Below are 23,164 nucleotides of genomic sequence, written 5' to 3'. Positions count from 1 at the left end.
TCCGGCCAGATGAACCCCCATTTGGGGAGAGGAAATGTCCTCCTCCCCTACAGTTTTGGCGTAGTCAGCAGGATCAGTTTCCCTGGCTGGACACTGCTTGCTCCTGGACTGCTGCGGCCGAGAGATCCCGGACCCCTGACGAGAGCCGGCAAGAGGTAAGAGTTCTTACCACGTCAGTCTCCCGGATCTCTGCCTGCAGGCTCCAGTGGAAGTAAGAGTGGTGAGTTTTTTGCTCTTCTAAATTTAGATTAGCAGGAGAAAATGTTGGTGAGGCTAGCTTCTTGGATTCAGCGACTCTAGGATTTGAGTACTCACTGGTTGTAGATCCTTTTCCTCCCAGAGATAGACTTTTCCTTGTCTCTGTCTTTTTGTTTGTCATAAGACACAGGCATCTCTATAAGCCTGTTGTCTGGGCTTTTTGTTTTGTTGTATGTCTTGAGAGCTTGGCTTTGTGACCTTTCTGGTCTCCGCCATTGGAGGATGCATGTACCGGCACGCATCTTGGCGGCCAGTCACATAGACTGGGGCTCTGGGAAAGTTTGTCTTGAGAGCTTGGCTCTCTTTGTTCGGCTGTTTAAGCTCTCAGGGAGTTTGTCATAAGAGGTCCCAACTGCTTTCATAAGGGGCCTTTGTCGTCTCAACCTTTGTTGCTTGCCTTTACTTTCTTAGGCTATTTTTGGGAGTGAATTTTCTGGATCTCTTTTGGGGACGCCTCTTTGTCCTTGGTTAAGCTTTGGTTAAGTCGCTGTTAAGATCCTACTCGTCAAATCGGCCAGACGATGGATCATTTAAATTCGGAAAACTTCTAAATTGGGGAAAAAAAATTGTGAGAGCTCTCATCATAATTTTTATTGGTATCTATGAAAAAAAGCCAAATTAAAAAGGAAACACAAGAAAATGGTAACTAAGTTTAAACCCTGACTCAGGTTATAATTGAATTGGTGAAATATAAAGGTCTATGTGTTAAGATTGTAAGGGTTGGAATGCTTGAGCTGATTTTCTTTTTATAAAGAAGTTATATCAACTTTGCTTGAGTATGCTTTAAAACGTCTTCCTGGGAATGCTTCCTTATGCAATATTATAAGACTAAGACCTGTGAAGTCCTGGCCATGGGTCCTGTCGCCATGCTGCAGCTCTTCCCTGCCCATAGGCCCTGTCCCCACGCTATTTGAATAGAGGAGCGCTACTTCCAGACCTTGAGTCCAGGAAGTCTTTCTTTTGACTCCTTGGCTTGCTGAGCCCACTTGCTTCACCAGCTTGTGAGCTGAAGTTCTAGTCTTCCTTGTGCCTTTCTCTTTTTCAAGGATGGATCTAAATTCACTGCTCCATCGGGAACCTTCTCGGACAGCTGTATGAATCCATGTTTGCTGCCCATGGCTACTCTCTGGGGCAAATTGTGGCATTCAGCCTGAAGAGAATCAGTACCTTAAGCCTGAGGGTGATGGAAAATGAATTAATCCATTCCTTCCTGACTCCATCTCTAATAGACAAATTTTACGTGGGCACGGGTCGGCCACTTAAGTCATTAGGACGGCTGCCAATCTCCAAGACTCCCGTGAGAGGTTTCTTTTCCTAAGGCTGGATTAGGATCCCTTCCTCTGGCACCTGACCACTCTCTGAACTGCGGGAAAAGTCCCAATTGGGACTCCAGTTCAAGGAAAATACCAAACTCTAACCTTTGGTTGAGTATGGGAACCCCTTCTTGGGAGAATGGCTCCAGGATGCAATTGGGTAGAATGTCCCCACACTGTGGTAGGCGTCCTACATATAAAGTAGAGGAAGATGGGCACAGATGTTAGCTCAGGGCCAGTCTTCCTCAGCAAAAAGAGGAGGATTGGCAGTCGTTAGCTCAGGGCTAATCTTCCTCAAAAAGAAAAAAAAAGAAGTACCATACAGTTGAGAACCACTGCCTAGATGATGGGGAAACAAAGAAATGGGCTGGAGGAGGAGGCAGAGTGGAAGTGTCAGGACAGTAGAGTGGTGAGCTAAGTGCATCTGTCACCTCTTTTCCCGGTTCCCTTCTCCAGAAACGAAGCTGAGACCCCTGTGAATTCTGATGGGGGGAATCTTCTTCCTCGTGGTGTTGTGCATGCACACGTTTCCTCCTGGATCACAGTGGAAGGATTTCCCCTATTGGCCGGCATCCCCGGTGCATGGCACAGCTGGTGGTGGGGGCCCACAGGAGACAGCAGTGGGACTAGGGGTGCCGGAGCTGATGGGCATCAGTCAGCTGGAAGCTGGTCCCCGAGGAGCAGTCAGGACAGGGAGGATCAGGTGGCTCAGAGGGCTCAGAGCAGGGATGAGGGTAGCCAGAGCGGTCCACGGTGGCGGGGCGAGTGTCTGGAGCCCGTGGGATCAGGCAGTCCAGGTTTGTCAGGGCACAGTCAGGTCCCAGCACGGGCCTCTGGGCCCAGCTGTGAACTGGGCCATTCGCTTGCTGGGTAGCCAGGAGCCGAGGGCAGCGGGGTGTGAGTTTTGCCCCCGACCTTCCCTCCCTGGGTGTTTTCCTCTCTGAGCTTCCTTCTCCCATGCAGAGGTAGAACTGAGTCCATGTGGGTGCCACAAAAGCAGCAGAAACTTCCCCAGTGTGGATTAAACGTGCTCCGGGAGGGTGGGCGAAGGAGAGAGTGGGAGGAAGCCAGAGGGCCCTGGGTTGGAAGGTGGGAAGCCTGGAGAGGAAGCCCCTGTGGAAACAGCGCTCTGTGGTCCCCCGCCACCCACCTCTGCGCCCTTGCTGCCGAGATGCCCTCCCCAGGCTGGAAGGAAAGTTCTGTGTCTTCAGGTCCTGGGCCACCCGGGGAGGGCACCACTTCTCTTGCCATGTCCCCCTATTTTCCCCATGTTCTTGGTGCACAGGAAGAGACCCATGGAGAAAATGATCTGTGACTGGTTGCCCTTGAGGCCTGGCCCCGTACCCTGGGACCGGCCGCGGGGGTCTGATGCTGATCACGACAAGGGCAGCAAAGCAGTACTCAGCCCAGGCGTTGATGAGAGCTGCTGGCAACGGAGGGCTCAGGGCCATGTCCACGGTTCCTGGTGTACGTTCAACAGGCATGCGTCAGATTAATTTTATGGTGACATTTTAAATTACAATTCTAGACTAGGTGATTCTGTGCGAAGTTCCTTGTGTACCAGAGCCATCTGCTCACCCCTTCAAAGTGTTTGATATAAACATTAGCGCAAGATCCAGGAGGTCAAACGGTTTAACACGCCAGCACTGCTGTGAAATAGGCAATGCTCAGGCAGCCCAACCCCAGGTCCTAGGGTTTGGGGTGTTCCTGCTTGATCGTGCCATCTGAGATGGGGTGCCAGTCCCCGGCAGGAGGGGATCCGAGCATGCAGGGAAAGCACGCCCCTGGGGGAGGCAGGCCTGAGCTCGGCTGCCTTCTCCCAGAGCAATTAAAGAGAAAATGGCCTCCTTCCAGCAAAGGACAGAGAATAAGCTTTCCTGATGATGCTTGGGATGCTTTTCTCATCGTCTTCTAGTTCAGCAAAATCCCCAGTCCCCAAGCATGCCATCCTTTCCTTCCTTTCCACTGCCCCTCCCCCCACTGTGAATCATGTGCACGATTGTTCATTTGGGGACAAATGGAGAACGGATCTCCACGTCGGACATTTATGAGAAAATTCCCTCCACCTTGCTCAGCCCGGAGAGGGTCCTCTGTTTGAGGGCCAGTTTAGTATGGGCCTGGGAGTCAAATGAAAGAGACATCATCCTTTCCTCCTTCTTCACACGTGTCAGCTCCCGGGCCAGATAAACCTTAGGACAGACACACAGGGAACAGGATTACTGTTGTTGAAAACAGGCAAGGACTGGGGTTTTATGGTTTGAGAGGCAGGCTGTTAAACAGGCTTCGTTTTCTCCTCCCACTCGGGGAAGCTGGAAGCTCGGTTTAATCAGACCAGGGTCAGAAAAGACTGGGTGGAGAATTGGGAAACCAAATTTGGTTCTGGGCCATTTCACTGACTTTCAGAGGAAGAGCAACAAGTTACCCACCTGAGAATGGCGATGAGCCGGAACGCGATGGTTAGCAATAATAATGGTCCCGTTCATCCCCATGGTGCCGTCTTCCTTTGCTTGGTGCTTCGCCACCTTTGAGGGCACTGTCATTCATAGGACATCCTGTATCCCTTATAGCATCCTTGCTGGTAGCTTGTAAATGTTGGCATTTACAGATGAGGAAAAGAAGGCTCAGCGTGGTTAGCATAGATTGATCATTATGTACCTGGTAAGAATTTATATAACACTTTGAGATATTAGGCTAATATTTTTAGCCCAAGGTGATCACAGAAGAAAAGCTTGTTGCCTGAGTTGATGGTCCATTCAGAGATGGGTGAAGACTGGGTCTCAAGCTGCCTCTCCCTTCAAGCTACCCTCAGCCCTGGGACCTACCCCATGGCTTCCGGGGCTTGGCTCTTAGTGTTTGGTCCCTGGCAGGCTTATACCAGCCCCTCAGAAATCCTGTCCCTCTGGGATGGATGGTGGGAGCCGTGAGCAGATCTCCAGCACTAGGGACATTTGCCATCACCTCTCCATCTTTGCCACCTTCCCTCTTCCCAGTCTTAGAGGATCCCCTTTCTTCCCCAGGGAGCTTCATTCCTTCGCTCCAACTCCAAGTGTCCTCTCCCTATTTCCTGTTCCTGCCCTCCGATGCCCCTCTCCACCGCAGCTGTGAAGTAAGGTAGAAGTTGTTCCATCACCACGTTATTCCCCCATAATAGGGAAAGGTTAGCGGTCAGCTGCAAATCATTTGTGGGCTAAAGCAGCAAATGAATGGATACATGAATGAATGAATGAAAAGATGCATAATAATAGAAATAAGATCTTTTGAGCACAAAATAAAATAAAATTCCTGGAATGGCAAAGTTGTGGATGAAGGCTTAGAGCTGGACTGAGTGTGGCATATATACAAGGGAGAGGAGGCAGCTGCTCTGTTGGATGGAAGGAGCATGTGTGCAGGGACAGAAACCTGCCAGAAAGTTCTTGCACCAGCCTTGGGAGGAGGTGCAGGGGCCCAGACCAGTAGGCGGCAGTAGAAATAAAAAGGAAAGAACAGATGCAAGTGGCTGTGAAGAAGAAATGGCAAGGTTTGGAAACACACTGAAGTGGAAATGGATGAGACAGAGGAGTCAGAGATGGCTCTTGTCAGCAGAAATTGGAAATTTAGAAGATAAAGTTTGCAGGTACTGGAAGGAACGCGAGTTTTCAGCATGCAGTGGTTGTGGAATATCTGGATGGAAATGTCTGCCAGGAAATGGAAATTGAGGACTAGAATCTGGGCAGAAAGTCAGGACAGGTGGTCCTCACCAGAGGCCAAATGCATCCTCTAGGAAGTGATGGAAGAAGCTGGGGAGTGGGTGACATTTTTGAGGTCTTTACTGATAAACGTATGAGCCTACCTAGTGTTCTCCAAGAACTGCACCTGACGTTTCACCTCTGGCATGCATCAGAGAAAGGGGATGGGGGAGGGGAGGGGCCTGTTGTCATCATACTGTTATGACAGGTCTCAGCCCTTCAGTTGATGGTGGTGACACCCAAATGCTCCAGCACCAGGAGATGAGAAAGCGGGTTCTTGCAGGAGGGGAATAAAACTGACATTTACCCAGCCCTCAGCTCATGTCAGGCCTGGCCTTAATGCCATTAAGTGGTGAATAAGTGGCCCTGTCAGGTGGGCTTGTGCAGAACCCACATCAGGCAGTGCCTGCCATCTCTCTGCTTTAGTCTCACGGTTCTTCTCCCTGTAATGCTGACCTCTGGCTTTCGTGATTAAGTTTTACTCAACCTTTCCAAGCTTCCTTGGTTCGCTGGATCACAAAACCTTCCGTGAGCTCCCCTGGTTGGAATGAATTCCAGTCTCTCAGCAATCCCACAGTCCCTAAGCTGAGGCCACTTATTTAGTATTTACAACTCTATAAAGCAGGGCATAATAAGACATGAGAATTCAACAGACTGTGGCCTGCGTGAAACAGTTCCTCTGTTTGTTGTATGAAAGATTGAGATTGGCATCATTTGACGGCCTCTCTTATGAAAAAACAGTCTCCCAGTGCTGACGGATGACTCAGGCTGCTGGGGGTATGGTCAGAGCTTTTCTCAGCGTGTCTGTAGTTTGCCTGGCAGATGCAGGGGCATCTTTAACACTTAGATAAGCTCAGGGTTGGGAGGGGACATCCAGTCCAGCTGCCCACACACATGAATAAGCGTCATGCCCGCCTGGCGGTCATTTGGTCCTAAATAAGCTTGTTCAGTGCTGGTGAAAGAAAACACTAGATGGATGGTCGGGGGCGGATGAAGAGGGATGAACACGATTTTGCCTTTCCCATTGATTACTCATTCTGCATCTGAGAAGATTGGTCAAATTATGCTGTCATAAGAAACAACTCCCAAATCTCAGTAGCTTAAAACAACACAAGTGTCTTTCTTACTCACACTGAGTCCATCGTCGGTTGCTGGGGGGGGCCTCTCTCTTCACTTATAGTTTCAGGATGATGGAGTAGCCCCCACCGTAAATGCGTTTTCTTACATCAGAGCGGAGAGAGAGACTCTGGAGCACTTTGCCTTGGCGAGTAACAACTCCAGCATTCTCTCTGCATCATTTCTGCTCAGAGCCCGTGGGCCCCACCCAGCAATGGGTTTCTGAGCAGTGCAGTCTTCCTGGGTTCCCCAAGGCAGGGTGTGGAAGTGTGTGGAGGGCAGCAGCAATGCCCACGGCGCAGCCCCGTGCAGAGGGCTGGCTGATTTTCATTCGGTCTGGGGAGGGATAAGTTCCCTACATCTCCCACAGCGTCGCGACAGGGACAGGCTGGGGAAGGAGGAGGGAACCCGTGTGTGTCTGCACAGGGCACCATCGCTCCTGAACGTCTCCCTGGATGAAGTGGAGAAGCGTCTCCCACTTGTAAGGATCCTGTTCCGTGATAGGAAGAGGCAACTGGGAGAAGCCACTCAGAAGAGCAGGATGAATTCTGTAGCTTTTTTCCCACCCCCCAACAGGCTAGGGACCTCTGGAACCAGCTGGCCTCTATTAAGCAGTTTTCCTCAGCACGGTGACAGTGACGAATCCTCCCAGCTCAGAAGGTTGCAGCCACCACGATAAATCAAGCCCCGAAGAGGAAAGAGGCCATGGTGATTAATGGTGGGACCTGAAATCCAAGCTGTAATCAGTCAGATTTGTCACTGGAGTCGGAGACGGGGACGGTGTTATCGTGGATGATTCAGGCCCAGAGTGGCTGTCTCTAAACATGTTAATTACCTTGGCATAAGTTGCCGAAACTGCTGATTAAAAAATGTAGAGATGTGCATAGCAGAAGTCGCAGCCACCGCCTCCAGGACTGGCACGCCCAGCTCTGAGGACGGGGCTTTCTCTTTAGTGGGAGGAGGTGTGGTGGTGCCTTGACCAGGTGTGGGTGGGCTTCTAAGGATGGCTCTGAGATCCTGGGAGGAGAAATGATAGGGACACATCCCCTTCCTTGCCAGGTGGTTGAGGCTCACAGGGGCTGGCTGTTCCCAGTTCACCCACGGAGGTCTCTGGAATGACGGCGCTTGTATGCAGGGTGACTGTCTGAGAATTCTGAGGCATGGGTCAAGGCAATTCATTCTTCATCAGACTTTAAAGAAGATGTCACTTACTTACAAAATGCATTTCTTACATGTATTTATCTTTAATGTGTGTCTCCCTCTGTATCTGTCATCTGGGGCAGACAACTCATCTGACTAAAGTGGGAGATGAATGGTGTTCTGTACCCAGATGCGACAGCGTGAGGCAGTGTTTCCCACCCAGAACCACAGGCTGCATCCCTAACGCCAGCCAGCCAGGCTGCAATCTGCACTTGGTCAGTTTGATTCGTTTCATCGCATATTTGTTACCACTCTTAAGTGCCAGGTACTGTGCAAAGCACTTTCTAAATGGACATGAGAAAACAATAGAGCTTGGCCGAGATGGCTTATGGAAGAGTGGAGTAGATCCGCGTGTGCTGGGAGGGGGCAGTGGATAATGACTCCACGATGGATAGGTTATGGAAGGTACCCTAGACGAGGGTAGGAAGTGTGCTGTGGGGCTCAGAGTTGCAGGGTGGGGTGGGCTGGGGTGAGGCGCGATAGGGTGGGCAGAGCCTTCATTAGGAAGTGGCATTTGAGATGGGCCTTGAAGGATGGTTAGGAAGATTTTGCTCGGAGGACCAAAGCATTCATGGTGGTCTAAGCAATACACAGAGGCTATACCCCCCATCACATACATATATATATATTCCTATATAACTTGGAAAGATGGGACATTTGCGTCTGAGTCTTCAGATTTTCTTACTACTGGCCTAGGGACCAAATTTTTCCTTTACAATCATTTTGATTTCTATGACAGCTTTGATTTCTGTTAAGATGTAAACAGCCTTGGGAGGGCATCACAGTCATTTTAAGCTCTTTTTACCCACGTATGCCTGTGTGGGTAGATGGGGTGGGGAGCTTAGCCTTCCTGCTGGTCACCTTCCACCATCTGACCCTTCTTGGTCTGGGCTGGTTTCTTTCCCATTCCTCCAGATGCCACACTTTCCCTCTTTTATTATGACTACGTGTTCTTTCTCTGGGGTTCCTCTTGATCCACTCACCATCATGCAAACAAAATCCTGTTTCTCAATTTTTTCCCGACCCTCCTGTATTTGAAATAAACGCACATACTCACTTAGGTTGGTGAGTTTCTGCAGGAAGATATGGAGGCGCTAGAAAAACAAGAATGACAGAATCACTGGAAACCCCACCAGTATTTCTCCTCGTGGGTCCTGGGTCAGGTCAGACATCTCAGGGGCTGGACAGCCTCCTCTAGTCTTCCCAGTGGTCATCCATGGGTGACCCCCAGAAGCAAGTGCAGTATTCTGGTAAGTAGGGTGCCGGAGCCTGTGTCCATTTGAGCTTGAGTATAAAGCATGACTCCAGGACCACAGGGAGGAGAACTGGGCAGAAATGGATCGGTTGGGGGCAGTGAGTCTGTGCTGCTGCAGGGAGCGCCTTTGTGTCACCAGCGTGATGGAGGCAGTGTCTGGGGAGAAGTCAGCTGCTGTAGAGGCAGGAGTGGCTTTTCCTCCCTTTAACTCTGGCCTGTGTCTCTGCTCCCTCTTCAGCTGGTGCTGCCAGAATACTCCATCCACAGCCTCTTCTGCATCATGTTCCTGTGCGCTCAGGAGTGGCTCACCCTGGGCCTGAATGTCCCTCTGCTTTTCTATCACTTCTGGAGGTAAGTCTGCCTGGGGCCGGTCTGTCCTTCCTCTTTTCTGCCTGGGCAGTCTGCCCTCCAGAGATGATGTCCCCCAAACAGACCAGCCACCCAGGGCCTTCCTCGCATCCCTTCCTTTTGGGGACTTTCTCCCTAGAGCCTTCTTTCCAAGCTGCTCTCGGACAGCAGTCCAATAAGGCCAGGCCTTTCTCATAGCCTCCAATAACTGCAGCCTCGACCCTCATGGGTCAGTGTTAAAAGCAGCTGCAGCATTATTCGCAATAGCCAAATGGTGGAGACAACTCAAATGTTCATCAGCAGATGAGTGGATGAACAAAATGCGGTCCATCCATATAATGGAATGTTATTTGTAAAAAACACAATGAAGTTCTGATACATGCTACAATGTGGATGAACCTTGAAAAAATTACGAGTAAAAGAGGCCGGTCACCAAAGGCCATTTACATGAAACATCCAGAATAGGCAAATCTATAGAGATGGAAAATAGATTGATGGTTGCCAAGGGCCAGAAGGGAGGGGGAGTGGGGAGTGACTACTAATGGGTACAAGGTTTTCTTTTTAGGGTGATGAAAATGTTCTGAAATTAGATACTGGTGGTGGTTGTACAACTCTATGAATATGCTAAAAACTACTGAATGTATACTTTAAAAAGGTGAATTTTTTTCTTATGTGAATTATATGTTAATTAAAAAGAAGAAACCTACCAGATGGGCTGGATTTTCTGGGCCAGTTCTGATTTTATATAGTCTGTTCCCTGCTAAGACTGTGCCTCAGATCATGTGATTTGGGCTTTTTGTAAAATATAGTCACCATATGGATGTAGGAGGCAGGGAGCGGGAAATACAAGGGTAGTAAAGAATGCAGTTATGCAAATAAACTAACCACCCTTTACCCCTGCTCCCAGAGCTTTGGTCCCCAAACATTCCATCATTGTCATTTTACCATAGAATATAGCCTGTATTTCATCACGTCTAGAACATCCACTCCTTCGTTTAGGAAACATATAGAGCACACACTACATGCCAGACATGGTGAGGGATTCCAAGGTGAACGTAAGATATAATCATTACCCTCCAGGAACATACACCCTAGTGGCAGAGGGAAAGATATTCTTAACAGAAATATGAGCAATGTATGTAGGAGTGTGGAGAAATGAGCATTGAAATTAGGTGGGAAGAGTGACACTGGAAAATCTGGACAAGCACACTCCAGGTTGAAGGACTAGCATATGCAAAGGCTCAGAGGTACGAGAGCACATGGTGTGTCTGGAGAACAGCAGCTGTGCAGTGTGGCTGGAGGTAGCGGTCTTGGAGGGATATGAGCAGAGATGGGGTTGACAGACAGCTGGGGATCCGTACGGAGGGTCTGAAATGATTTGATGGGGAATTAATTTATTCTCTAGGGAATGGACGGCTCTCAGAAGCTTTTGAGGAGGAGAATGGCATTACCAGATCTGGTTTTTAGGAAGGTGATGCTGGCAGCTGTGGGAAGGATGGATTGGAGGGTGAAATTTTGAGGAGGAAATCCGATTAGGAGGTTATGATGAAATTCCCGGTGAAGAGATGATGGAGGTTTGAACTGGGTGGTGGAAGTTGGAATGGAGAGAGAAGGGGACAATCCGTGGAGGTAAACTGGGGGTGGCCTTGGCCAATAATTGGGTGCAGGAGGTGAGGGAGAAAGAGTCTGTAAGCTGAGCACCTGGGAGAGTGAAGGTGCCATTGGCCAAGAGCAGGAGGAGAGGAGAATTCGCAGGTTTAGGGATGAAGGAAAATGAGTCAGTTGCATAAGAAAGTCCCGCGTATGTTAAAGGTAACCCACTAAAGTCTGGACTTAGAGAGAAGTCAGATAGAAGCATCGTGGTGTTGAAATGTATTGCATACCCACTCAAGACTTTCCGTGCCTTACCTCATCCAGTATCCACAACATCTGGGTGAGTCAGGGTTCCTTTTCCGTTTTACACATGGGGACACAGTGACTCACAAAGGTTAGGTCACTGCCCCGGAGTCATTCAGCTAGGACATGGCAGGGCCAGGCTTTGGTCCCACGTCTGTATGGATCATAGTCCACATCCTTGTCCCCTGGCATGCCACCCTGGGGGCCGGCCCTTCTCCCTATAAAAGGAATTTATCCCCAGGTTCCTCAAATAGTGTGCTGTCAAGCCAGGGTATCGAAAACGTGGTGAATTTCCAGAACTTTGGTTGATGCACTGCTCCTTAGGGCTGTCGCTCTTCCAGAGGGAGGAAAGGGAGAGCCAGCCCGGGTCCTTACGTTTGGCAAGTTTACGTTTGTTTAGGAAGAGAGTGACTGCAGTCTCCTTGCCAGTAGGGACTTCGTCTTACTTTTTTTGAATCCCTGACAGGGTCTAGCCTAGTTCCTGGCAATTTGTAAGTGCTCAGAAGATGAAAGAGAAAGGAATGAGGAGGGAGGGGTCCTTTACACACCGGAGTCCCTGAACACCTTCTTTCTTCCCTTCTCCCTCCCCACCACAGCAGGTCCAGTCCAGGGACGCTTGTCACGCACGTGAAGCTGCCTTCTGCTCTAGCTCTCAGTTTGCTTAAATAAAACTGGAATTGCCTGCCATTTATCTGGTGCCTGTTCTTTGCAGATGATTTGCATCCATCAGCTCCCATAATCGTCACAACAGCCCTTTGGCGTAGGCAATTTCATCCCATTTTATAGATGAGAAAGTTGAGGCTCAGAGAGGTTAGTGACTGACCCGAGGAAAGTCAGTCTGGTGACCCGTGTGCGGCAGATCCCTGGCTTTTTCCACTGAGCCGCGTGGTCCCCTGCCCCATCCCCTGCCTCCACTTAATAGGTCACCTGGGAACAAGGCCACAGCCAAGGCAAATAGGTTTTGAAATCTGCCCCTGGGAAGAGGAGAGGTGAGTGGCCTGGAGGGCTCTGAGCTGGCAGGTGTCATTGAATCTGGCTTGTGCCTTCCTCTCGGCAGTGTCGGTGACAGATCCTGTCAGGGTGCTCCTAAGAAGAGGAAGCAAGAGGGAACTGAAACCCCAGCTCGGGGAGTTGCTCCGTCCCAGGGATGTTCTTCAAAGCAGTGTGATTAATCGGGGCCTTGCTCACCATCCAGAACCACAGCCTGTCCCAGAGGCTCACAGGGCCATTAATTTGCACGCTGGCTCCTGATTCCTCTACCAGGATGACAAAAAAGCAGCCCGCTGAGTGATTTCAGCCCGGCTTTGTTCTTTAGCTTCGAATGAGGCTGTGGCCCAGGGCCCGGGGCCAGTGTCCTGTTGAGGGCCAGAGGATGGTCCGAGGACAGCACTCGCCTCCTGCCAGACCACTTTCAAAGGGCCTCCGCCCCAGGTCTCCCCCAGCCTGAGAGCTGCTGTCGGCTTGTGAACATGGAGCCCACGTGATGTCTGAAGCAGGCAGTTTGCCTCAGCCTCCCTCCTAACCTCCCCCTCCCCCTTCCTCTCTCCCCCCTCCTCCTCCTCCCTCCTCCCTTCCTCCTCTTCCCTCCCCCTTCTCCCCTTCTCCCTGCTCCCTCCTCTCTTCCACCTGCTGTCTTTGGCTTACCCAGTTTCCCCCCAGGGCTGCTCTTGCCCTGCAATGGCCGCTGCTGTTCTTTCTGCTGTTCTGGGTCCTTCTATCAAGAAGAAAAGTACCTGTGAACTACTCCACACTCCAGTGAGAATATGATGTCCCTTCCAGAATACTCAGAATTTTAAAAGAAGGTCTGGGAGGGGACAATATTTATCCAAAGTAATTAATGTTTAGGGCAGAACTGTGGTCCGGTGGCATCTGGCAGTGGAGATGCAGCTCTCTGTCTCCCCACACCTGTGCCTACACTGGAGCCGCTATGGACACACATGGCGGACTCCCGTTCCCCCGGAGAAAGGAGGCTCTTCCCGTTGTCTCCCAGGTGCCACCAGGTGCCACCTCTCCCTTCTGTCGGGGTAGCTGTGGATGCGGTGGATCTGAGTATTGGGGGAGTTGCTATCTGCTGGAAGATGGCAGCTGGGCTGCTCTGTGGCAGTGTCCGGGCCATGTACAGGCAGGGATGCGGGCAGAAGGCAGACAACGGCTCAGGAGAGATTCCTCAGGGGGAGTCCGGCATCAGGAGGCCTTGGCCCCGACATCTTCAGGTGTCCCTTCCAAAGCTCAGAGCTGATGACGCTGTGTGCTCTTTCCCTGCAGGTATTTCCACTGTCCGGCAGATAGTTCTGAACTAGCTTACGACCCGCCGGTGGTCATGAACGCGGACACCTTGAGTTACTGTCAGAAGGAGGCCTGGTGTAAGCTGGCCTTCTATCTCCTCTCGTTCTTCTACTACCTTTACTGGTGAGTTGCTGCCCCTCCTGGTGGATTTGACTCCTGCAACCAATGGAGGGAACTTCAGGCCGGCCTCTTGGTCTTTGGGAGATGGCTCATCTATCGGGGATGAGCCCAGCTGCCTGACTCTGGTTTGGGAGCAAGGGCTTCTGTATGAGGGACTAGGAGGCCTCACCTGCTGACAGGTGCATCCTTAGGGCCACACGGTGAAAACACATTCTGCCCACACCTCTCAGGACGTTACTGGTGCATGTGGTCCTGTGTCCCCATGGGCCTCCGGCCTCTAGCAACTCAGCCAATCAGGTGGCCTGTGGCCTCATTGCCCCCTGCCCCCTCGCCTGTGTGTAAGCATTCTTGGGGACCGTAACAGAAACCTCCGGCGGCAGTCATGATTCACAAAGGGGGCATGTTGGGTCATTAAATGCTTACGCTTACAATTCTCCTACTGTTTCATAACACCACCCTAATTAAGTAAAACGTGCTGACTTTGCAATTCCATTTCAGGAATCTCCTGTCTTTTCACCTCTCTACTCAGGACATCCTAGCTAAGCAGATAGTTGTAAACAGCGTGTCTTGTGGTTTGATACCCCAGAGAGTGCTTTTTCCAGAAACGTCTCCTCCTCCTTTCTCTTCTTCTTTGGGCTTCTCTCTGGGGCATCTCACCTGTCGCCTTGCTCTCCTGTCGCTACCTGTGGCAGGGCATGGAGATCTCCCAGTATCCCGGTGTGGTCTCCAAAGGGCCTGGTCGACAGCAGCGAGTGAGACAGAGGGAGGTGGGGGGGCGTGAGGGAGGCCACCTCAGGGTTCGGTGGGCTGGGGCGGGCTGAGCGGTGGCTGCCTTTGTCCAGCATTTAAAAAGGAGCCAGGCTTTGGGCTAAGAGCTTGACGTGTGTTTCTCAGTTTACGAGCGAAACGCTATCACTACCCACGTATTAACGATGAGGACCCGGAATCTGAGATAATTAGATAATTCTCCCACGGTCACAGAATATAGTGTCACAGCTGTAAGTCCATCTCAAATCTGACCCAAAAGACTGAGCTTTTAACTGCTGGCTATCTTAGGAAACCTCTAGGAAATTCTTCATCCAAATGTGGTCTTTGGACTTCTTGCATCAGACCCATCTTAAAAATACAGATTTCTAGGCTGGGCCGGTGGTGTAGTGGTTAAGTTTGTGCATTCCACTTTGGTGGCCCCGGGTTTGCGGGTTCAGATCCCAGGTATGGACCTGCACACCGCTCACCAAGCCATGCTGTGGCGGCGTCCCACATACAAAGTGGAGGAGGACTGGTGCGCAGATGTTAGCTAAGCGACAGTCTTCCTCACTAAACAAACGAAAAAACGCAGATTGCTGGGCTTCCATCTGCTGATTCGGAATTTCGGGGCTGGGTGTCAGCCAGTTCTGATGCTCACCTGAGGGTGGGTCCTGCTGCCCAGGTGCTGCTTGGTTCTGCCTCGTCTCCCCTCCACATCCCCAGCATCCAGAAGGCTCGGAGACCCTGGAGGTACAGCTTCCCTTGGAGCGACTCAGCCTTCGAGGGGATTCAGAGTTATTCTGCCACGTTCGTCTTGGACTCAATGGTTGATCCAGGCTCAGGGTGACCTCTACCCTCCTCCTCCTTGATAGAGTGTCCTGGAACATCCCCTCCTTCAACTTCAAGTTGCTTGAAGCCTCTCTGGAGATTTCCGAGGTGCCCCACAGGTTCACCCAAGTCTTTCTGACTCCACGTCTGAACTCTATCAACTAGAGCTGGCTCCAGCTGGTTCCTGTCGGGAAACCTCTAGAGGGTGGCCCAGGCCCTCCTGGCTTAGCGACTCGGCCCCTGGGTTGACATGGAGGTTAGATTTCTTTGCTGGAGTGTACTCAACTCCTTTCTTTGTGGGGCTGCAACAGCCTCTGCTGCAGAGTTGTAGGCTGAGTGGCCTGTCCCCAGAGGCAGCACTGTCCCTTCTCAAAGCCAGCAGAACAAGGGTAGTGCTCCTTCCCCGTTAGCCTGGGATCCCCCTTGCTCTGCATGGGAACCGAGGCATATCAAGCTCCATCATTTTAGTTTTGTTGCGGTAACTGCTGGAGCCCGTTGTGGGAAAGAACACAGAAAATCGCAGACAGGGGCCTGCCTGGTGGCGCAGCAAAGTTTGCGCGTTTTGCCTCTCAGCAGCCCGGGGTTCGCCGGTTCGGATCCTAGGTGCGGACATGGCACCGCTTGGCAAAAGCCATGCTGTGGTAGGCGTCCCACGTATAAAGCAGAGGAAGATGGGCATGGGTGAGTTAGCTCAGGGATAATCTTCCTCAAAAAAAAAAAAATAAAGAAATTTTCAGACAGAGAGCAAAGCCGCTCTCAGTCTGCTGGGCTGCAGGGACAGGAGGGAGTGGGGTGGGGTGGGGTGGCGTTGGCGGCTCCTGCCGCTTAGATGGGCATGATCGTTCTGTAACGGATGATGTTCCAGACGTTCTGTTTGACTGTCTGTCCCGGAGATCCTTGGTTCAGTTTGGCCCTGCTTCATGTTACATTCGGTAATTACTTTGTTTCCAGAACAAAATTGGAAACAACTTCTCCTGCCCCGCTGGGACCCTGGGTGGCTGCCTGCGTTCCACATTCTTTGTTGAACCTGACCTCTTGTGGCTCTTCAGGGCCCCTGAAAGACCCTGCTTCTCCCGCCACAGGAGCTCCTAGTCCCTCAGGTCCAGAGCAGGTGGAGGGCGCAGGACCGTCAGCCCAAGCCCCTCCTAGGGAGGGGAGGGGGCGCTCGTGTATGGAGAGCTGCGTCTGGGCTGAGCACAGTGATGGAGACTCAAGTGACAGAAGCTGGGAACCTGTAAAGGGGGGGGTTGGCGTTTCACGGTTCGAGCTTCCTGAAGGATTAAGAGATGTGTCCCAGGTCCTAGCTGGTAGTTAGCAGTTTATCTGGCCTCAGAGCCTGGGCTCTTCCCATGGTGCTGTGCTAACCATCCCACCCTGGGGCACCCCCCTTCTCGGGTTGCCTTGTGCACCAGATGTTTGCGGGTTACACGGGATGGGGACTAGCTAACATTAATACTGACACTGACGCCAGTGGGTCAGTCCAGTGTGAGCTCCCTCTGCCTGCTCCGTATAAAGATCTTTTCACATCAAGGGTGTGAAGCAGCTGGTCTTACCTACCAACAGGAGCACCGCCCTCCTGCCCATTACTTTGGGTCGTGCCTGCCTCCCCTCCCACATATTTCTCTCACTCTATATGATGTTATTCATGGCGGATTTGATGGCAAAGACCTTCTCTGTTTCATGCTTTCCATGTGTGCACCACCCTGGCTGATGCCTGGCACACAGTAGGTACTCACTAAATCCTTGTTTGTTGTTCAGCCTGGCCATACGCACCCTCAAGGCAGGGATGGGGGCTGCGTGCTCACCCTCATTTCCTGGCACTGAGAATGGTGCCTGACATGCAGGAGGTGCTCAATAAATAATGAATGAATGAATGAGTGAATGAATGAAGTGAGTAAACAGGCATCCACGCTGAAGCTCAGTGTTATAATGGAAAGAGCATAGCTTTGGCCTTGGGATGTGGCTGTGTGACCTCAAGCAATCCCCTTCTCTCCTGACCCCTGACTTCCCCGTGTTGAATAAGACCCCTCCAGCTCCAGGCCTGACCAGCGATGCTCTGTGAACATGAGGTCCAGCAGGTTCTCAAAGACGGAACTCCGGCTGCTCGGAAGAGCTCGTCAGCTTCACAGCTGGATAGGGTTAGAAGTCAAACACTTGAGTTGTCTTCCTTTGGTTTTGTTTCTTAGATTATCCGTTTTCCCCTCTATAATGTGAAAAGGTGACTGTTTTCCTTTCTGCCAAATAGGCAAAGTGGTCCGTTTTGGTGTTGAACGTTCCTCGGCCTTGCAGAATTAGCCTGCTGTTTCTGAGAGCCCGGGGACGCGTGGCCCCCTCCTTGGGAGTGTCAAGGCCCTGCCGTAGGATACTTCATTCGTGTTTAATGCCTGGATTCTGTGCGAAACGGGAGGGCCAGGGAGGTACCCAATTAAGAATTCATGTAGTTCATGTGTTCGCACATCGGTCCTCGCAATAGCGATGACGATCGTTTCCCCAGTGCTCACACATTATCCAGGATAATCTGGGAGCCTCTGGACACGGCCATCACATAAGCATGTAGCAGCTGGTGGGGTAAAGAATCCACTGCACCCCACCCCCCGCCCAAACCTGCCCTGCAATTGCAGAAAAGAGGAAAAGCAACCATGATAATCATCCTGATGAGAAGAACGATAGGCACTTAGAGCAATCACGTCTTAATATGCTCTCGTCCCAAACGTTTAGGCCAACGTTGTGGGAAGCAGGAGGGGGCCAGAAGGAGGAGCAGATGAGTTGCTCTCGTGGCAGGAATGAGAAAGAAGCCAAGGGTCCGGCTTTTGGAAGGTCCCTTTTTTGGGGGCCAGTCTGAGTCCTTCTTGGGCTCCCACTCATGCCTTCTTTTTCCTCTTCTTTTGCCTTCAGCATGATCTACACTTTAGTGAGCTCTTAACTCAAAGACCACACACGTCATCCGAGACTGGGATGGGAGAGGCACGAGACTGCGAGTCCACTTCTGCCGGTGACTGGAGAAGGGACCAGAGCGGGATGTGTGAGGAAGACCCGGCAGACACCCCGAGGGACTCAGGACTGGAATCACACAGCAGCCGGCGGGCCAAGTTAACCGTGCGCGTGTTGTGACCCTGTGTGTCACAGTCTTTGGCCTTCGTGTCCCACAGCCAGGTTGTTGATCCCTTCTGAGCGATAAGGGCCCGGAGGAGTGGGTGACGAAACACTAAACTCCTGAGCGAGAGTGGCTGCTTCCTGAATCCACGTCATCGAACAGCTCCCTGCAAGTTCACACTGAGTTCCTGGACTGTGGAGGGGAGGCTGGAAGGTGTCTGCTGAGGAACAGACTGACCCAGGGTCAAGGCTGAGTCTGTGGGACCCGTTGAAGGCCTCGAGGATGCTGTGGGCTCTTCTTGTGTCTCTTCCAAGCCCTGGCCAGGCCCTTCAGCCCGGCGGGAGGGGCTGGAAGGTGTGTGGTGGGCTTTCTGCTGTCCTGGCCCTGAGCCCGCAGCCCTGTCTGTTTTCACGCTGTGCTGTGTGGAGCCCCGCTTAGCCCCGGAGCTGCGTTTGGGGCAGTGTGTTGGGAGAGAGTTCTGTTCAGAGTCACGTGAATGGGGGGTGTCCTGGGGAGGGGGAGTCATAGGAAAAATGATTTTTTTTAAATGTTTCCTACATGTTCAAAGTGTTAGTTCTTTACCACAACCAAGTGTGTTCTTGCCGCTCAAAGCCATCGCGGAGTCATTGAAAGCAAATCAATTGGTCATCTCTAGTCTGTGAAGCTACCTTCTTTTAAGGATCCTAAAGCAGTTCCCAGGCTGGAAAGTGCTGGCGTGTCTGCTCCCAACTGTGGGCATCCGACAGCCAAGAAGCGAGACAGCATAATCGAGCTTCATTCTATGATGCTGCATCAGCCGTACTGTTTAGTTTAATGCCAGGACATTAGCTTATTGAGAATGTTCCATTTGACATTCTCTCCTTTTTTGGGTAGGAGTCGTGCTGAGGGGTTGTAAATAATGACAAGGCTGAGATTTTTATCGTGTTTAAATTGGGCACAGTGATTTTGACCTGATTCTCCAAACCTCCCTTCCTTTCTTCCGTGTGACAGCCACAGGCTATTTATACATGTACCCCGCTTCCGTCCGAACCCTGTGACTCAGGTTTATGAATGGTGTTTGTGTAACAGTCGTGTGCTATGTTTAAAACGCCACAACATCTGCAGTGTTTCACCTACCTGGCTGTCTCATTTAAACCCCGTTACGGGCTGGTTTCATCTCCATATGGGTGGTAAACTGGTAGGTAGAAAAAGCAAAGTTTCAAAAAGGCATTTTGCTTCTATAAATTCTACAGAAAACAAAATGCAGACTTCGGCTGTGAGGGGGAAGATGGAAAGCGGAGGATTTGAGGCGAGGTATTCGGGAGCAGGCGACCCCTTCCCCATGGTCCCGCTGGCTGACTGGGGTGGGAGGGGACAGTTCCTAGCAGGGCTGCGTGGCCTCGTCTGTGACTCCGTTCCTGAGAGCACCAGTTACCTTCCTCCAGGGAAGCCAGCCCTGGGGTCCAGGCTGCAGACAGCAAATCTCACCTCACCACTGTCTTGCAAAAGCCACCGAATGGAGAGGGTAAATGGGCTGCGTTACTTCTCGCCATGAAGCTGCTTTGTTTGTTGTTTTAGATTTTGCTTCCTTTCTAAAAGATTTGAAGTGGCTTATAATAGCAGACACAAGTACAGAAAGACTGTTAACATGGAGATAGGAAATTCAAGCTTATTAAGGAGGAGGCCACAGAGATACCGATGTCCTGAACGACTCTATTTCCTGTGATGGAGCTTTAAATTTGGCATCCTTTCTCCAGCAGGAAATATCAGGAATTCACGTTTACGTAGTCCTTGACATTTTACATCTTTCTCATGTTCTCATTTGACCCTCCTCACAACCCTATGAAGTTGATACTTCTCTTTTTCCCAAGTGAGGAAGCTGAGGCTCCGAGAGGGTAAGTGACTTGGCTATAGTCACACAGCAGTCACAGACCTACCTTTGAACACAGCTCATCTGACTTTAAAAACGCCACGTCCTCTGCATCACACCTACAAGCTGGCAGAGTAGCAGGGTCCTGGTAAAGTTTGGTCAGTAGCATTAACTTTTTGAGAAAAGGAGATTTTGAAAATAGGAGCTGTAGAGGAAGTGCCTGGTTTCCTTGCCCTGTGTGCACCAGCCTCAGACTTGCTTTAGTGTGGAAGGTGGGCCTCTGAAAGCTTTTACAAGCTGCAGGTGCCTCTTAGGTGGTTCTTATGTTTATGAAAGAGAAGCGTCAAACATTTCCCTCCCACAAGTTGTGCTGGGAGATCATTCCAGGGGTCTGTTGGGAGTCTGAGCCTATTTTTAATTCCTGGGAGAAGCTGATCGTGATAAGAATGAGAGTCATGGGCACACCTGGGGGAGCCTGTGTTGTGTGCCAGGCTTTATGCCACGACCTGTCAGCCCTCACGTGGCTCCTATGAAGCAGGCTGCATGTGTCTGTTCCCCCTTTACAGATGAGGAAGTGAGGGGCACTCGTGGAAGGTGAGCCCTCCCTGGGTGAACTAGCCAGAGCAGGAGATCAGTGCTGCGAATAAGTAACCAGATAATAACAAGAGCTGTAAGTTGAGGTGTCCAGCGTTATTCTAAATTCTTCAAGTGCTTCTGTGTGATCCTCATAAGGACACCGTGAGGTCGATATTATCTCTGTTTTATAGATGCAGAAACTGCGAGAAGGTGAGTCACTATCCAGGACCCACAGCTCGTAAGGGGGATGCATAGCCATGGTTGGAATTTAAGCCCAGGTCTGCCTCTTCTCACAGCATCCGCCTGCTGCAAAATCTTTGTCTCTCCTTGTTTCTCGTGCAGAAATGATCAGAGAGAGGAGGGGAGTGAAGCAGGAGAAACGGCACCCTGGAGAAATCACAAAGTGAATGTCTCCCGTGGTGATGGGGAGCACTCCCTATGAAGCACGAGGTTGGGCACACGGAGAGTTTCTCAGGGGGCACAGACGCCACGTGGAGGTGGTGGTGGTGGCGGCCTGGGTCCTAGTTCCTTAGAGAGGCAGAGCCGTAGTCCTGGCGTGGCTGTGCCCCAGGGGTCAGATGGGGGGGGGGAGTCACCTGAACTTCCTTTTCTCTTTACTAAGTGAAGCGAATAATGGTGCCCACTGTACTGGCTTGTTGTCAAGACTAAAGGAGCTCATATTTGCCAAGAGCCTGGGAGGGTGCCCCGGACGTGGGGAGCACCACCTAACGCTTCAGAGGGGCGAGTCTCCCTGGGCGCCCTGACTCTGCCCTGTGCGCATCCAGGGCAAGGTCCTCCGAAAGGCGGGGAGTCAACTGGCCATGCGGGAAGGGAAGATTCCCAGACCCAGCTGCCCTTCTGAGGCCCGTTCCCGTCTGTAGTCCCGGGGCTGTAGGTCAGGCTGTGACCTGATGTGGCCACCTTTTGATGCCGTGGTCTCTAACCAGTGCTGATAACAACTGCTGTCGAATGCTTGCCGCGTGCCAGGCTCTGTGCAGAGCACTTGACAAGCACGGTCTCGTTTAATCCCCACAACACTGTTATGAACTATTACCGTCCCCAATTTACAGCTGAAATACTAAAGCTTATAGCAGTTAAACAAGTGAGCCAAGGTCACGATCGCTAGTGCATCGTGGAAGCTGGACTGCCACCCAAGTCTATTTTTGCTCTGGGGCCTGGACCACTTTTGCCTTCCTGGGAGGTGATGCAGCATAGGGAGGGCAGCGGGATGTGAGAAGGAAGAGAAAAGGGGATGAAGGAGCGGCAGCGGGGGGAGCCGTCCCAGAGGTGTGGCTCTGCCCACCTTGCGGGTTTCACAGCAAGCGACTCAGTGTAAATGACTTTGTAATCGGAAGGATTTGAGCTGCGGGATGTTATGCAAGCTTCTTAACCTTTCTGAGACTCAGCTTTCTCATCTGCAAAATGGGGATAATAATACCTCCCTTTCAGCGTGGTTGTGATAATCGAGGTAAACTATGTACAGAGAGCCTGTCTCGTAATGGGCGCCCAGCAAATCTCGGTCCTCAGTGCCCCACTCCACTGCCCCTCCCTTCACAGAGTTGAAGGGAGGATTGTGTAGAATAAAATGCTAAAAGGCTGCTCATAGTAGCACGTGGCAACATTCAATGAATCTTCGCTTCCTTCCTCTCCTCCCTTGATCCTGGGGGCGGACTGTCCCAGGCATGTGACATGGGTAACAGAGCTCAGCCCTCTCAAGAAAATCTCCCTTTAGCTTCCTAATTTTAGGGCTTGGTGATTGCATCAATGTTGAATAAAGTTGTCACCGTTATGACAGTTTTGTTCCCCTACATAAGAGACGAACGCAGCCAGCAAAATGCTTTGACAACAACTAATTGCGCTCACGCTGTGTGATCGCACAGATCCATTTCACAGCCCTTCCTTTTCTTGGGCTTGGGCTGCTCTATTCCAGACTGTGCTCTGGGAAGTGAGGTCCAGACCTCAGAGCTGCCTCTCCTCGCCAGATATCTTGGGACTACTCATCTCCCGAGGCTTAGGCAGAGGCTATCATCCCTGTGGGTATTTGGGGGCATCCTGGAAAGTGGCCTGTGACTTGCCTCTTCCCAGGCAGAGGGAAGAATGAGCTGAGCAGAGGAGTGATTCTCCAGGACACTACCCTGCATTTCTAAGGAATGATGGAGGCCTGTCTTAGCTTTGTCCTGGTCAGGAGCTGGAAGCAGGTCCCCTTGTTGCCGGGACCTCTGCGCGCTAATGGAAGTATTTTGTGCAGCTGCGGTTGTGGAGGCAGAAGACCTTAGTACTGACGCCTTGGGTTGCGTTTCACTTGTGGCCCGTGATCCAGAAATAGAAGCAGGGTCAATACAGCCACAAAAGAGTATCTTCCAGGCTTTGCCCCACCCTCTCCGTGATCGTTTCTGTTCCTGTTGGCTCTGCCCGGGTTCTCAGATCATTCTGCCCAGCTCGCTCTGGATGCCCCGGGAGCATCTTCCTGTGGTGGGAACTTGACCTCCAGGACACCATGTGATGCCCACACTTTCTTCCTTCCCAGCTGGTAGTGTGCCACAGCTGGCTCGT

At 51.3% G+C, this 23,164-nt stretch overlaps 1 protein-coding gene across 4 annotated transcripts in view; it reads left to right on the top strand.

Moving 5' to 3' along the window:
* CNIH3 (cornichon family AMPA receptor auxiliary protein 3) overlaps positions 1–22,232 on the top strand; it is a 110,067-nt gene extending 87,835 nt beyond the window's left edge. For all 4 annotated transcript variants that reach the window (XM_008528622.2, XM_008528624.2, XM_008528623.2 and 1 more), the window contains 3 exons: positions 9,106–9,218; positions 13,377–13,520; positions 17,988–22,232. In XM_008528622.2, the coding sequence (XP_008526844.1) occupies positions 9,106–9,218; positions 13,377–13,520; positions 17,988–18,015 (285 nt within the window). In that variant the 3' untranslated portion in view covers positions 18,016–22,232. The remainder of the gene's footprint in view (positions 1–9,105; positions 9,219–13,376; positions 13,521–17,987) is intronic.
* The last annotated feature ends 932 nt before the right edge of the window (positions 22,233–23,164 follow it).

The sequence above is a fragment of the Equus przewalskii genome, chromosome 31 (assembly GCF_037783145.1).
Source record: "Equus przewalskii isolate Varuska chromosome 31, EquPr2, whole genome shotgun sequence".
Classification (NCBI taxonomy): domain Eukaryota; kingdom Metazoa; phylum Chordata; class Mammalia; order Perissodactyla; family Equidae; genus Equus; species Equus przewalskii.
Note: the sequence above shows the minus strand (reverse complement) of the source record. Positions and strands in the feature narration are given on the sequence as shown.